This window comes from Cheilinus undulatus, linkage group 22 (assembly GCF_018320785.1).
Source record: "Cheilinus undulatus linkage group 22, ASM1832078v1, whole genome shotgun sequence".
Lineage (NCBI taxonomy): Eukaryota > Metazoa > Chordata > Actinopteri > Labriformes > Labridae > Cheilinus > Cheilinus undulatus.
Genome location: NC_054886.1, coordinates 28,599,616 through 28,616,269, shown reverse-complemented (window position 1 = coordinate 28,616,269; position 16,654 = coordinate 28,599,616). Strand labels below are relative to the sequence as shown.

The window sequence follows — 16,654 nt, the reverse complement described above, 5'->3', positions numbered from 1 at the left end:
GTAAAAACAGGTTAACTTGATGGAATTTTCATCTTTGTTTTTCATCAGAGAAAACACACGAGATGTCAGGAGAAGATAAGGAGAAGGAGGACATCGACAGACACGATGGGGACGGGGACATAAAGGTGAGGAGGAAACACGTCACTGAGAATCTCTGTTACAGAAATGTGAAATAGCTGAATGTTTTTGTGTCTGTGTGGCACAGAAAACTCTGGAGGAGCAGCTGGAGAACCACAGAGAGGCTCACCACAAACAGCTGAGCCGACTGAGAGACCAGATCGAAGACGAGCAGAGGATGCTGGACCAGCTCACAGAGTAAGTCTGACTGTTTTAAATCAAACTACATGTTTAAAGACGTGAGAGAGCACAGACATTAGAAGAGACAAATGGCATGAGATATTTTAATCAAAGTCTGCAGTAAAATAAGTACACTAATTATTTAGACCAGTGTTACTGAAAACTGCTCAACCAAAGAGCCAAACAGCCACATTTAAAGTGGTGAAAAGTGGCAAAAATGGATTAAAAGAGGCATAAATGGGCAAGAAGCAGAAAAAAGTATAAAGGTTCAAAATTTGAATAAAATGGCAAAAACTGGGTGAAGTGTCAAAAAAGGAGTTACAGATAACAAAAATTGTCAGAAAGCTGCAAAAAAATGTGTTAGAAATAGTGGAAAGTGACTAAAATGGTCAAAAAGTGGAAACAAAATTTGGTGAAAAGGTGAAAAATAGGCATTAATTGACAAAAACTAGGGTACAAGTAGCAAAAATGGAGGAAGAGTGACATAGAAAAGGATTTATGGAAGATAAAAACAATCAGAAGCTGCAAAAATGTGGAAAAAATAGTAACAAGTGACTAAAATGGACAAAAAGCGGCAAAAATGTGGTAAAAATTAATGAAAGGTGACTAAAATGGTCAAAAAGCAGCAAAAATGTGGTATAACATAGTGAAAAGTGACTAAAATGGTCTAAAAGCAGCAAAAATGTGGTGTAACATAGTGAAAAGTGACTAAAAAAATTGGTGAATAGGCAAAAAATAGGCATTGAATGGCAAAAACTATGTGAACAGTAGCAACAATGGGTGAGAAGCAACATAAAAAAGGAGTTACAGATGATAAAAATGGTCAGATAGTGGCAAAAATGTGGTAAAATAATGGTGAAAAGTGCCTGGAAGGGGCATAAAGTGGCAAAATGGGCTAAAAAAATTATGTGAAAAGTGACTTCAATTGAAAGGCGACAAAAATGTGGTAAAAAAAAGATGAAAATTGACTAAATGGGCAAAATACTGCAAAGAGTAACAAAAATGTAAAAAGTGTCATTTAATGTTGAAAAGCAGCTTCAATTGGGTGGAAAGTGCCCAAAATTTGCCAAAAAGGGGAAAGAATTTCAAATAGCAAAAAGAAGGATGAAAGTGGCAAAAACTACAAAACTGACAAGAAGAGGGGCACAAATGATCTGAAAGAGGCAAAAATGGATTAAAAGTGTCAAAAAAAAAAAAAAAAGGAAAAAAGGGAGAAGAATTAGAAATAAGGGTTATGAAAACACTAAGAGAATAAATAAAGGTTGAAAACTAAAGCCTCCTGTATAAGAGTGGAGACAAACTGATTAATGTGACTTGATATGGATCATTCCTGAGGTGAAAGTTTTTTAAGGTTTTATGGTGAAAAATATTTGAAGTGAAGACATAAAAGAGCCACAAACCATCCCAATGAAGCCACACGTTGAGTTTTACTCATTTAGACTAATAACTGTTTGTGACAAGACTTGAACTGGATCTGGAATTTAGTCTAAAACTGTCTAAACGGGGCCTAAAATTTAGACTTCAAGTCCACAGAGACAAAAAATCAACAAACCTATTCATGTTTGATGTTTTTTAGATCTGGGATATTTCCACAGATTTGATTGGTTCTCATTGACCCACTTTATGCTGGTTTAAATGATCCTAAAGTTGTTTTTTTATTGTTTTTTCAAACCAAAGTAGTGACGTCATTACGACTGTCTACTGTGTGTGATCCTCATGAGGAAGGATGTAAAATCCTCGTACCACTCCTCTTTGCTGAGTCAGGAACTTTTAGCTGCATATGACTGTAGTCTGGCTTTACACTGGCTCTGAAAGTCTACACACACCTGTTACACTGTTGTCATGTGAAGGTTCCCTACCTGGAGTCCAGGCACCCCTAGGGGGGGCGCCTATAATGAACTTTTATTTATAGAGTCATGATTGAAAATGTGATGTAAGAGGAAGTATTAGAGCCCTCTAAAAGGTCCAACAAAATAAAGAGGATCTGTACATTTCTTGGAAAAAGGTGACATTAAAAAGTACATTTTTGAGATTATAAAGTTGTATTTTTTTTAAGAACCTGAACTCAGAATTTTCTAGTTCAAAACTCCTAAATTATTCCATCATGCACTTTAAAATGTCAAGTTTGTAATGTCAAAATTGAATATTGTAAACTAGTGAAATTACTGATCAATCCTACTAAGAAAAATCTCCTGATTAGGCGATCAACTGTAGGACTTATGGAAGGAAAACAGCTTCTTCTCTGGTCATTTTCTTTTTCCACGGCTCTTTGGGATTTCATAGTGTCAAAAAATTCTTCCTCTAAGTTGACATAAATTTCCAGTTTTCTTTTTCTGGTAAATTTACGACTTATTTAATTATAAATGTTTGAGATTTTACTTAAAAATGGACTGAACCTTCTCATTTTTGAATTCTTATGGTGGCTCTAAATGCTGTTGTAATGATGGAAAGTTTATATACAGATATTTATGAAGAACTGGTTTATGCAGGCCTGTTATCCTGGGATTTAGTCAATAAAACAATTAAAAATGATGTTTAATTTCTCAGAGATTGTCCTGGGGGGCTTTAGAGTGTTTAGAGTAGAGGGACCACAAAGAAAAAAGGTCTGGACCCACTGATGTAAAGGTCTGTCATTTCAGAAATGTTCTGCCTTGTAGCATTTTTGAAGCCAAATAAGTGTTTGGAGAAATTTCCAGAAACCAGTTGAATCTATGTTGATGTGGTTTGTTGACATTTCTCTAGACAGTTACTCTGCCGTTAAAAATTGCCCAATCAGAGCTTAGCAAGCGTCTCCTCTCAGTCTGAACCAGGGTCTGCTGCTGGAGCAGGAGAGGCTGATGTCAGACTACGACAGACTGAAGACTGAGGAGCAGGAGAAGGACGCCAAGCTGCAGAAACTCCTGTGAGTAAAGGACTCATCCGTACGTTTATTTATGCTGAATGTTAGTTAATGTGGTTTTTGTTTGCAGGCTGCTGAATGAGCAGAGGGAGCAGGCCAGAGAGGACCTGAAGGGCCTGGAGGGTCAGGGTACCAAAGTATCATTTATTTTGAAAGAGCATTTGACTGTACGGTAATCAAGAAAACAGATAACTTCACTCGTTTTCCCATTTGTGTCCAGAATGGAAAAACGAGTGAAGTTGTCCGTTTTCTTGATTTCCGTACGTTCAAATGCCCTTTCAAAATAAATGATACTTTGGTACCCTGACCCTGGAGGAGGTGGGTAAGTATTTCCTGTTTCTACAGTGAAGGAGATAGGTGATTATCCATGCATGCAAATAAAGACTCCATCCTGTAAAACTCCTGCTGTGTCTGCGTTTTTGTTGCATAACCCCCTACTTACATCTCTGACGGCTCCCAGGGGCGCCACTCCCCCTCCTCCATCAGGCATGCCTTGATCCAGGTACCGGCCACAGTGGGGTTTGAACCCCAGCATCCCCTGCAGAACTGGTCTAGTCCAGTCCTCTGTGCCACCGCCGCCATACCTTTCACACTACTATCTCTTCTCCTGGCGCATTTATCCTCTTTGTTCAGGATGTGGCTTTAAAATTCACTGAGACTAAGATGGGGGTCGAACCTGGAACCTCCAGACTCTGAGTCAGTCCACTATCTCTTTAGGCTACAGAGCCAGACATGCAGCAGAGCCTCAGAGGGGCTTTTCCCTCTTTATCTGGACTCAAATCTCCAAAACTTAAAGACATTGGTTAGATTTGAAAGGCCAACTCCTGTCCAGCTCTCCTTAAGTCTAGATTTGGACTCAGACTTTTAAAATAGATGAACCCATGGTAAGATTTGAACCTGTGACCTCCTGATTCACAGTCAGTTGTCTTTTTCACTGATCCACTGAGACACACACCTGTTCATGTTTCTCAGAGGATCTGATCTCTGCTTTTGGGAACTGCACTTAAAACTGTACCAATAATCAAACCCACAACCTTCCAACTCTATGACTGTCCTATTTACTCCTTAGTCAGCGATTTACACAAGCAGCTTCAAAAATCCACAGAAAATTTGAACCAAAACCTTCATGACTCCAGGGCAGTTACCTGTCCAACTGAGCTAACACACAGGCTACAGCTAGCTGCACTTTCTCTGAGACTTCACATCCGGAGTAGAACATCTTTACAATCCACAATCTTTGCTGCTGGAGACCATTTTCTTACTAGAGTTGCACATCTCATTCTTGAAAACACTGGTTAGATTTGAAGGGCCAACTCCTGTCCAGCTCTCCTGAAGTCTAGATTTGGACTCAGATTTTTATTAAAAAAGATGAACCCATGGTAAGATTTGAACCTGTGAACTCCTGATTGATAGGAAGTTGGTTTTTCCACTAATCCACTGAGACACACACATGTTCATATTTCTCAGAGGATCTGATCTCTGCTGTTGGGGACTGGACTTAAAAATGCACCAATAATCAAACCCACAACCCTATGGCTTTCCTCTTTACTCCTGAGTCAGCGATTTACACCAGCAGCTTCAAAAATGCACAGTGGATTTGAACCAACAACCTCATGACTCCAGGGTAGTCACCTGTCCAACTGAGCTAACACACAGGCTACAGCTAGCTGCACTTTCTCTGAGACTTCACATCTGGAGTAGAACATCTCTACGACTGAAAATTTTTGCTGCTGGAGACAATTTTCTTACTGAGTTGCACATCTCAATCTTGAAAACTTACAGACAGTGGTTAGATTTGAAAGGCCAACTCCTGTCCAGGTCTCCTGAAGTCTAGATTTGGACTCAGACTTTTAAAATAGATGAACCCATGGTAAGATTTGAACCTGTGACCTCCTGGTTCACTGTCAGTTGGCTTTTCTACTGATCCACTGAGACACACACCTGTTGGTGTTTCTCAGAGGGTCTGATCTCTGCTTTTGGGAACTGGACTTAAAAACGCACAAAGAATCAAACCCACAACCTTCCAACTCTGCTATTTACTCCTGAGTCAGCGATTTACACCAGCAGCTTCAAAAACCCACAGAAGATTCGAACCAACAACCTCATGACTCCAGGGCAGTTACCTGTCCAACTGAGCTAACACACAGGCTACAGCTAGCTGCACTTTCTCTGAGACTTCACATCCGGAGTAGAACATCTTTACAATCCACAATCTTTGCTGCTGGAGACCATTTTCTTACTAGAGTTGCACATCTCATTCTTGAAAACACTGGTTAGATTTGAAGGGCCAACTCCTGTCCAGCTCTCCTGAAGTCTAGATTTGGACTCAGATTTTTATTAAAAAAGATGAACCCATGGTAAGATTTGAACCTGTGAACTCCTGATTGATAGGAAGTTGGTTTTTCCACTAATCCACTGAGACACACACATGTTCATATTTCTCAGAGGATCTGATCTCTGCTGTTGGGGACTGGACTTAAAAATGCACCAATAATCAAACCCACAACCCTATGGCTTTCCTCTTTACTCCTGAGTCAGCGATTTACACCAGCAGCTTCAAAAATGCACAGTGGATTTGAACCAACAACCTCATGACTCCAGGGTAGTCACCTGTCCAACTGAGCTAACACACAGGCTACAGCTAGCTGCACTTTCTCTGAGACTTCACATCTGGAGTAGAACATCTCTACGACTGAAAATTTTTGCTGCTGGAGACAATTTTCTTACTGAGTTGCACATCTCAATCTTGAAAACTTACAGACAGTGGTTAGATTTGAAAGGCCAACTCCTGTCCAGGTCTCCTGAAGTCTAGATTTGGACTCAGACTTTTAAAATAGATGAACCCATGGTAAGATTTGAACCTGTGACCTCCTGGTTCACTGTCAGTTGGCTTTTCTACTGATCCACTGAGACACACACCTGTTGGTGTTTCTCAGAGGGTCTGATCTCTGCTTTTGGGAACTGGACTTAAAAACGCACAAAGAATCAAACCCACAACCTTCCAACTCTGCTATTTACTCCTGAGTCAGCGATTTACACCAGCAGCTTCAAAAACCCACAGAAGATTCGAACCAACAACCTCATGACTCCAGGGCAGTTACCTGTCCAACTGAGCTAACACACAGGCTACAGTTAGCCGCACTTTCTCTGACTTTCATACTAGAGTTGCACATCTCCATGAGTGATGATCTTTGCTGCTGGAGACCATTTTCATACTAGAGGAGATATAAATAGATATAAAAGCATTGACGAAAATGATCGAACAAACTTGTACACATCTTGAGCTCTCTATTTGCTCCTCTGGTCGATCTTCATCACCAATGATTGGAACATTCAGTTAATGCTGTTAGCCTCTGTTTCTGTGACAGTGTGAGTGTGGCAAAGCTCGCATAACCCACGGGTGCACAGCGCGCCTTGTTGCTAGCATGCAACAGTTGTTACGTATCCGCTTTTGCGTAACACCTCGACATGCAACGGGTTGCGAGGGCCTGCTTGCAGCTTTAATATTAAATTAGAATTCAAATTTGACCCTTTTTTGGATGGTTTCATATAAATGTACTTTTAAAGACCCATGATGATCTAATGTTCCAATATTTTACTAAAATCTAAACTAGAAATGGTACAATATAAAACAAACAATTATTGCTCCAAAATTTTTTCAATCTTTAGCAGTCTAAGTAACCCAAAGAGTCATTTTTTGGCTCATTGGAAGGGCCCAACCCTTTACTGACAAAACCAGAGATCAAAATTATCCAATCCTTTCTGTTTAGGCTGTTTAAAACTACCAATTTTAACTAACTTTAGTTAGTTTCAACCTAACTTTAGCTTTTTATTTTTTACATTTAACAAGGTACTCCAAATGTTCAGAATGAAAAGTCAAAGTTATCTTCTGTTATAATACTTTTGCAGTCAAACTTTTTAAATGAGTGATATAAATAGTACCAAATTAAATCAAAAATTGAAGCTCATCAAACAAGACAGAAGAAATAATTATCAATAAGGTTAAGACGGATAAAGGGACAGTGAAAGAGGAGGAATGATGGCAAAGATGACAGAGAAAAAAAATGTCATTACAAACACTGACAGGAGAAAATGGAAATTTAAAGATGGATGTCAGGAGCAGAGGAACAAAAGAGTCCGATTTCATCACTCATCCTGACGTCCTGTTCCAATGATTGTGCGCGAGTCTTAAATCCAACACCACAGACACATAAATCAGCTGTGTACGATGGGTAAATGGCTTCTGGAGGAACGCCAAGTTTCTGAGGATTTTCTGACACATCTTCATCTCAGCATCCAAATATCACCAAAGTTCAGAAACTAAAGACTGGGGTAGTGTGAAAAAAACTGGAGAAAAAGGCACATTTTATCTTCATTTAAACTTCTTAAAATGTAATCTGAGTACTTTAAGAAATTTGGCAATCTTAAAAGAAGATAAGACTGATGAAATTTGATATGAAGTTGTCTAACATCATCTACTTAAACCCTTTTTCAAAGTGGTAAATGTCCAGATTAGCAGACTGAATTGTTGGATTTGAGCTTGTGTTTTTCATTCCTGTGCATTTTATTTTGTCCATTTAGTTCTAACTTTTCTTTATCTCCAACTAAATTGTTTTCCACTTTTTCAAGACACTCTGGCTGCAGAACGTTCATCTCTGAGGGCCGCTCTCACAGAATGTACATCTGAGATGCTGTAAATCTCAGGATGGAAATACACACTAAAACTTTTGAAACATAATCTGATTAAACTTTTGTGAAGGGTAACGGTTAGGATACAAAGCGTTAAAAGTCATAAACTTGACCTGCAAAACCAAACAACAAAATGTGTAATAAAGCAGAGCAAACAGTCTGCTTACGGGAAAAAAAAACCCTTGTCCTCCATGAAAACATTTTAATACAGCTAACAAAGGTTACTTAGCTCTGTTAGCTACACAAGCTACGTAGATAACCTAGCTATGTAGCTTATGTTCCTACATTGGCAACATTAGCTATGCTCACAAAGCTTAAAGCTAAGCTCAAAAAGCGGCTCAGAAACCTATGAAAGCTAAGAAGCTAATGTCGGCTATGTAGTGATTGCTGCTACAGTAGCTATGTCCATAAATCTTAAAGCTAAGCACACAAAGCAGGTACACAGGCTATGTAGCTATGTTAACTTTAGCCATGTAGCTTATGTCGCTACATTAGCGACATAAGTGACATTATCTATGCTCAAAAAGCTTAAAGCTCACATCAAAAACTAGCCACGAAAGCTATGTAGCTAATGTTGGCAATCTAGCTTGCTATGTAGCTAATTTTGCTACATTAGCAACATAAAGCTTAAAGCAAAGCTCAAAGCTAATACATAAGCAATGTAGCTGTGTTAACTTCAGCCATGTAGCTAATGTCACTACATTAGCAACGTTATCTATACCTACATTGCTGAAAGCTAAGCACAAAAATCAGAGTAGATAAGCAATGTAGCTGTGTCAAGCTAAAATCAAAAAGCAGCTAAGATACGTAGCTAACACTGGCACCCCAGCTAGCTATGTAGCTAATTTTCCTACATAAGCTACATAAACCTTAAAGCTAAGCAAACAAAGCAGCTAATGAGCTATGTGGCTACGTTAACTTCAGCCATGTAGCTAACTTTGCTATATTACCAACATTATCTATGCTCACATAGCTTAAAGCTAAGCTCACAAAGCAGCTATGAAAGCTATATAGCTAATGTTGGCTATGTAGCTAACATTGCTGCATTAGCTACATTATGTATGCTCACAAAGCTTAAAGCTAAGCTCACAACACAGCTATAGAAGCTACATAGCTATCATTAGCTTTGTTGCTATACAGCTAACATTGCTGCATTAACTAACTTAGCTAAGACCGTTTCATATATGAAATGTTATTCGTCTGTAATGTTTGTAATGTTGTTATGTAATGAATGTAGCTACCAGACTTTGTTTATGAATATAATTGAATTAAAAAAGAAACTGGAAATACAGTACTTCCTGTCTGAGATATCAGGTGTCTCAGATGAAGGGTCTGTGAGAGCGGCTGTCAGAGATGTATGGTCTGTAGCCACTTTTCCTCTGTGAATGCACTGCATACTAAAAATGAGCCTGGAGTAAATATGAAGAGTGAAATCAGGACACAGCTGTGACCTTAATGTGCTCCATAAATCTCGTTATCTAATAAACAATATTTGGCCTTTTCCACGGCTGAACTCTACACTTGTGCAGAATCAAAAGAAGCCTCTCTCTCCTCTTTATCTGGTCTCAGTCATTTATTTCAACCTTTTCCCCCTACCGTGTACGCTATCAGCCACTACGTGGCAGCAGGACAGTTCAAACACCTCGGCACCATGGCTGCATCATCCGTCAAACTAAAGACCTGCAGCTGGCTGTGTGGAGTGTGTAAAATATGTGCGTGTTGTCAGAAATGTAAACAGTGAGCTGCTTCAGTCCAGACAGCTGTAAGAGGGTGAAGTCAGAGTCCCATTTAGCTGGAGACGGATAGGAAAGCTCTGTTTCTCTCACCCTCTCTACCAGCCAATCACGGCTGTTCTTTCAATACACACTAGTTTCATATACAACCTGCTGCTCGTGCTTTATATACTGTTGATTTGTGCTGAAAATAAGTTTCAGGCTCGGATTCTTTTGGAAGAAATGGATCCAAATAAGTTGCTGAGACTCTTCTGTTCAGTGGCCACTTTAATAGGTACACCTGTTTGGTCTTATGCAGCTAAAATCCCATAAACACAGCCTTTTCCAGTCAGTGATTTCTGATGGAATTCTAAAACTAACAGATTCTGCATGTTTTTACTTTTAACACCTTTGACTGTCATTGATGATGTCATGAGGTTAATCAAAGAGTTGAAAATAGTTAAAATGACCAGGAGCAGACCCACTAGCAGTTAAGGTTTTAATAGCAACAAAAACAAGATTGTACCATCCAGAAACAAGATATTTTTGAGACTACTATATCCCTTACAATGTTCATTTACATGTAAAAAAATGTCCTCATGTGTCACCTTACTAAGAACACTATGTTTAGTGTGATTTTTACATTCCTGATTACAAAAAAGCTGGGACACTTTGTAAAGTTGAATTAAAAACCGAATGCAGTGATTTTTAAATCTCATAAACCCATACTTTATTCAAAATAGAACATAAACTAAACTAAATGGTGAAAGGTCTGGACTGCAGACAGGCCAGTTCAGCACCTGGTTTCTTCTTATGTGAAGCCATGCTGTTGTGATGGATGTGGTATGTGGTTCAGCATTGTATTGCTGAAATATGCAAGGCCTTCCCTGAAAGAGCATATGTCGCTCTAAAACCTCTGCAATATATTCTTTCCAGGATTGATTTGATTGATTGAGTCTGCAGGACACACTGTCTTTGGTTTCCAAAAAAGAATTTCAAATTTTGATTCATCTGACCACAGAACAGATTTCCAACTGGCCTAAATTCATTTCAAAACGAGCTTTGGCCCAGAGAGGACAGCGGCGATTATGGATTATGAACAGTGAACAATGTTGACAGACAATGATTGAATTCAGGGGTGTCAAACTCAAGGCCCAGGGGCCAAATCCAGCCCATGGTGCAGTTATACCTGGCCCACCAGATCATATGATAATTTCACTGACCCTTCAGTATGAGGTCTGCAGATTTCCTACAGTATAAAAATGTAAACTTAATCTTGATGATTTAAAACATCCTTGCTGAGTCATACAAATTAGAAAAAGGAAACAGTAAAAATAATTTGACACAAAGTCAGAGACGTAGGAGAAATCAATGTTTTCTCTTTATTTTCAATTTTGCATCTCACAGTCATGACTAAAAGTTATGGTTTTGACATATTTTTTCATATTTTTATCCTTACATCTCATAACTTTGACTTTTTATCTCATATTCTTTCACCTTTTAAATTCATATTTCAAATTTTAAATCCTATTTTGACCTTTTAAAGTCATGATTCTGACTTTTATCTCATGTTTTGACCATTTTCAACTCCTTACTTAAACTTTTATCTCATTTTTTTTACCTTAAAAACTCACAATTTTTAATTTTATTTCATATTTTGACATTTTAAACTCCCATTTTCAATGTTTATCACATATGTTGATTAAATATCATGATTTTGAATTTGATATCAGTTTTACTGACAAGTTCAACTCATATCTTTTACTTTTATCTCATATTTCTACCTTTAAGATTCATAATTTCAAATTTGAAATCCTATTTGACCTTTTAAAGTCATGATTTTGACTCTTATCTTGTTTTGACCTTTTTCAACTCCTAACTTTTACTTTTTTCTCACCTTGTTTACCTTTAAAGCTCATGATTATTATTTTTATCTCAGTTTTTTGACCCTTTAAAAATCATGATTTTGACTTTCATCTCATGTTTTGACCTTTTTCCAACTCCTAACTTAAACTTTTATCTCATTTTTTACCTTAAAAACTCATGATTTTTAATTTTATTTCATATTTTGACAGTTTAAGGTCATGATTTCAATGTTTATCACATATTTAGATTGTTAAATGTCATGATTTTGAATTTGATATCAGTTTTACTGACAAGTTCAACTCATATCTTTTACTTTACCTCATATTTTGACTTTAAAACTCAGGATTTTAATTTTATCTCATTTTTTGACTGTTAAAAATCACGGTTTAATAATTCTATCTCACAATTTACCTCTTAAAACATTAATTTGACTTTGAATGCCATGTTTTTACCTTTAAAACTTTTAAGTATGACTTTTTATCTCAGATTTTGAGTTCTGAACTTATCATGTAGACCTTTTAGTGGTTAAATATTGACCCTATTAGGCCCTCAGGTTAGACCCAAATCCAGAATCCGGCCCCTGCTGTGATTGAGTTTGACACTCCTGCCCAAATTAGTTGAAAAATTCTCCTCCAGCATTTTTTCAATAGAACCACTTACTTTTCCAGCCTTTTGTTGTCCCGTCCCAACTTTTTTGAGATGTGTTGCTAAAATCAAATTCAAAATGATTTTCTTGTAATGGTAAAATGTGTCAGACTCAACATCTGATATGTAGTTTATGATCTATTGTGAATAAAATATGGGTTTATGAGGTTTGCTAATGATTGCATTCAGTTTTTATTTACAGTTTACTCAGCGCCCCAGCTTTTATGGAATTGTGGTAGTACAATTATAATCAGGATTTATAAAGATTTTTAGTAACATATAGGAAATTTGAAGGAACTCTTTAAAATCACAACACAACATAGAAAAATTCATAGTAAGAAAAGTTTTGGTTCATTTCTATTACAAGGTCATTTTTGCCATGTCTTTAGCGCTCGCTGCATTAATTGTCCCATATTTTTGTCCCGCTAGGCTTTCCATACCTCCATATGTGCAGTGTTTACCCCTCTGACTGACTGTGCTGACCTGAACTTGATAGCTGGTTCAGGTTTGTTTACTGTGCTCTGCGGCTGTAATGACTCTCATTACAGGCTTTACATAAGAACTGTTTCCAGATCAGTGTGGGGGGGATTACGGGGTGTGATGGCCTCAAGCTGAGACCGTTCACACGCTGAAAACTAGACACCAACACAGCAATTTTTCCTCATACAAACACAAGACTGGAGAAAACAACTGACAAATCCAGGTTATCTTAACCCGAGATAACCGAATCTTGCAGAAACACCTGCCATGCCAGTTCTCATTTTACCAATCATCCACGTTTCCCAGCGCTGAGAATCTCTAAAATCTAAAGTATCGACTCAAAGACTTGTCTTACCCTCCTTCTTCCTCGGCCGATGTTGTCGACAAACGTAGGCGACAGCGGTTTGTTCTGGCTCTCAAAAACGGGCGCCGGTGCTACAGAGTTACACGGTGACGAGGTGGGGCCTTCTCCTGTGACGGACGAGGAACTGACCAGTGGTTTGCTCCCGTTAAAGAACTGTCTCTTTTCAGCCCTGAAGCGCAGGATGCTGGCCTCCAGATCCAGACAGTCCCGTCTGCTCTCTTTCAAGGCGTCCTGTCGCAGCTTGTAGGCCCGGTCGTTGGCGATGACTTGGGAGAGGGGAATGCCGAACGCCTTCGGGGCGGCTTCTGTTTGGAAAGAAACAAAAGATGTTAAACCATGTTTTCCTTCATAACATTGATTTATCTCTGGCTTTAGCTTAATGTTTGATTTTGACGGGACAGTCCAGACTTCCCCTTTATGCTGATGATTCTGTCATATCCTGATTTTTAAACCTACATTCCCTACCAGCTTTTTTGCATATTTTTAGTACAGCTCAAATCAACCTTGTGCGGGTGTAAACTCAATGATCCCACAGACCCTCACAGTAAGGATTACAAGTTCAAGAAGAAGAGAGGGATAAGAATAGACAATGGATTCAGAGAATAGGGAAGAGGAGGATGAACGGGTAATCCTGTTAGCCACAAACCAGACATCACACAGTCTGATAGAGGCTTACTGCAACACAAGTTTAACAGGCTGCAGGTAATCATCCTGTTATCACAGGACTTCTGTGGTCAGCAGTCCGTCGCCCCGCTGTATCACAGACTCACAACAGTTACAAACACAACAGAGTCCAGTAGTAGGGGTTAATTAGGCGTCCAGGACTGGGACTTCATTTTCTCTTCAAGTTTAGAGTGATGCAAATACAAAAATTATGACTTTAGTTTCTAACACATTTATGATGACCAAGAAGCAAGTTTAATCTCAGCACTACACTCTTTTAACGCACTGTCATCATTGCAAATCCTTTTCAACCTAACTGAAAACAGTGCAAACTATTTTCAACTCAACACAGATTAACTGTGAAGCCATGCTGTTGTAACTTGTGCAGGATGTGCCTTGGCAATGTCTTGCTGAAATAAGCGGGGACATTCCTGAGCATATGTTGCTCCAGAACCTCTCAGCAGTGATGCTGCCTTCACGGATGTGCAAGTTACCCACGCTATTGGCACTAAAACACCCTACACTGCCACAGATGCTGACCTTTGAACTTTATGTTGCAAACACTCTGGAGGGCCCTTTTCCTCTGTAGCCCAAAGAACTCAATGGCCCTCTTTTCAAAAACAGTTTAAATTGTGGACTCATCAGACCTCAGCACTCAAAGAAGTCAGCAGTAATTCTGAATGTTGTTAATATGTGGTTTTTGCTTTGCACACAGTCTTAACTTTCATTTGTAGATGCATCGACATAGAGCAGTGTTACTCAACCCTGCTCAACCAAAGAGCCAAATTGTTGAAAATACCTTTGTAAGAGCCACAACGTAACTGGTGAAAAGTTGCAAAACCAGCTTAAAGTAGCAATAACAATAAGTTTAAGGTGGCAAAAAAGATCAAAAAGCAACAAAAATGCATGGATATGGGGAGGAAAAGTGGAAAAAAATGTCAGGAAGTAGCAAAATTGGGTGAGAAGTGACAAAAAATGAGTTACACTTGGCATTAAATGATTCAAATGTGGCAATAAAAGAATGAAAAGTGACTAAAATGGGCAAAGAGCAGTGAAGAGTGGCAAAAATGGGCAAAAATAGGAAACAAGGGGTATTTAGTGGCATAAGGTAGATAAAATGGGTGAAAGGTGGCCAAAAAAAATGGTGAAAAAGGGCAAAAATGGAACGAAAGTCACAAAAAGAAGTGGCAAAAATTGGCAAAAAGAGAGGATACAAGTAGTATTCAATAGCAAAAGGCAGCTTAAATGGGCGAAAAGTGGCAACAAAAAATTGTGAAAATGGTTGAAAAATTGGATAAGAGTTGCAAAAAAAAAAGGCTAAAATGGGCAAAAAACTAGAAAACAAGTGATATTCAATGGCAAAAGGTAGCTTAAATTAGTGAAAATGGGGAGGAAAATTTGTGAAAAGGGGAAAAAATTGGATGAAAGTGGCAAGAAAAAATGGGTAAAATGTTGCAAAAAAGTTTCAAAATGGGCAAAAAAGTAGGAAAAAAGTGGTATTCAATGGCAAAAGATAGCTTAAATGGGTAAAAAGTTGCAAAAAGTGGTGATAAAGGGCAAAAAAGTGTCCCTTTTTATAGTTTTCTGGGGGAATAATAATAAAATGAAGACATAAAAGAGCCAAAAAAACACAAAAAGCCACATGTTGCTCCAGAGCCATATGCTGAGTGTCACAGACAAAGAGAGTTAACGATGGTTTCAGGAGGGATCCTGAGCCTATGTTGTAATATCTATCACAGAATGATGACAATTTTTAATGCAGTGATTCCTGAAAGATCAAAGGTCACAGCATTCAACGTTGGCGTTCAACTTCGCTCCCATCATTTCCCATGATTCTCTGATTCTTTTGAAGACATTATGGACTGTAGAAGACAAAACCTCTGAATTCTCTGCAATTCCTCTTTGAGGAATGTTGTTCAAAAACTGTTGGACTACTGACTACAACCTGTTACCATTTAACCTACTCACCTGTGGTGATTTTTAAAGGGATATTGTGGTGTTTTTGAAGTTGTATTTGGCAATAGTACTGGCCTTCAGTGATTTCAGTCAGTGTTGGCCCTTTGAGAAGAATGATAGTGCTTCCCAATTACCCTAAATAAGATTTCATATTAAGTTCTTTATTTTACAGTATTCTTTCATGGTCATGGTACTTTTTGTTGATGTACTGAGAAGTAAACCATTTATTGTCCTGCGACTTTAACCCCTAATCCTCTTACACTGTGCAGGTTTAAAAGGCGTGAGCTGAACTTGCCCCCAATAAGGAAATTACCTTTTCAATCATCCCATAGAACGGGGCTCAGCATGGCCTGAATAACAGCTCTTTACCCTGCTTAGGATATAATGACCTGTACATGTTGTTATGGCCTTTTATGGACTGTAGTGTCAACAGCTCTCTGACCTGTAATGACCCGTCGTCACATTTATTTCACAGAAATTATAGCAGAAATGGAAAGTAATGGATTTCCATGTTTTTGGTTAGGATAATAAAGCTGTCAGTCCTTCGAAACCTAATGGGACTCCAAATTGTGGGGTCATCTTATAATATGTTTTATTATACATCAACAATCACACATACTTTGAATCCAAACCCAACCTTTCTTTACTAATAGGCACTGGAAAACAATGTAACACTACTACAGTTGTTTTCTATACTTTTGTTGCAAGGCAATATATTAAAAAACCAAAAGTTTATTGAAAACAAGAAAATCAGTCTATTCCAATCACAAATTTTGGTAAATATATGGTACAAATAAAACACACTGTTGCATTATAGGCAAGAAAAAAAAAAACATAATCTCAAATGCAAAAATAATAATAATAAAATAATAATAATAATTTGGACATTTTTTGAGTATTTGATAGTAAAATATAAATCACTGCATATAGTTAAAACAGTGGAATATTGTGAGTTAAGAAATAAGTATTCTCCTGAAGAATTTGGCCTTTTTCAGCAGTTTTATTCAACATATCTTAATGTTGATCATTTTTTTTCCTGGCAGTTAAAAAAACAACCACGAGCTCTTCATCCACAGTTGTTTA

At 38.1% G+C, this 16,654-nt stretch overlaps 1 protein-coding gene across 3 annotated transcripts in view; it reads right to left on the bottom strand.

Moving 5' to 3' along the window:
* arhgap36 (Rho GTPase activating protein 36) overlaps window positions 1-16,654 on the bottom strand; it is a 125,961-nt gene that overhangs the window by 11,542 nt on the left and 97,765 nt on the right. For all 3 annotated transcript variants that reach the window (XM_041779679.1, XM_041779680.1, XM_041779681.1), the window contains one exon: window positions 12,944-13,257. In XM_041779679.1, the coding sequence (XP_041635613.1) occupies window positions 12,944-13,257 (314 nt within the window). The remainder of the gene's footprint in view (window positions 1-12,943; window positions 13,258-16,654) is intronic.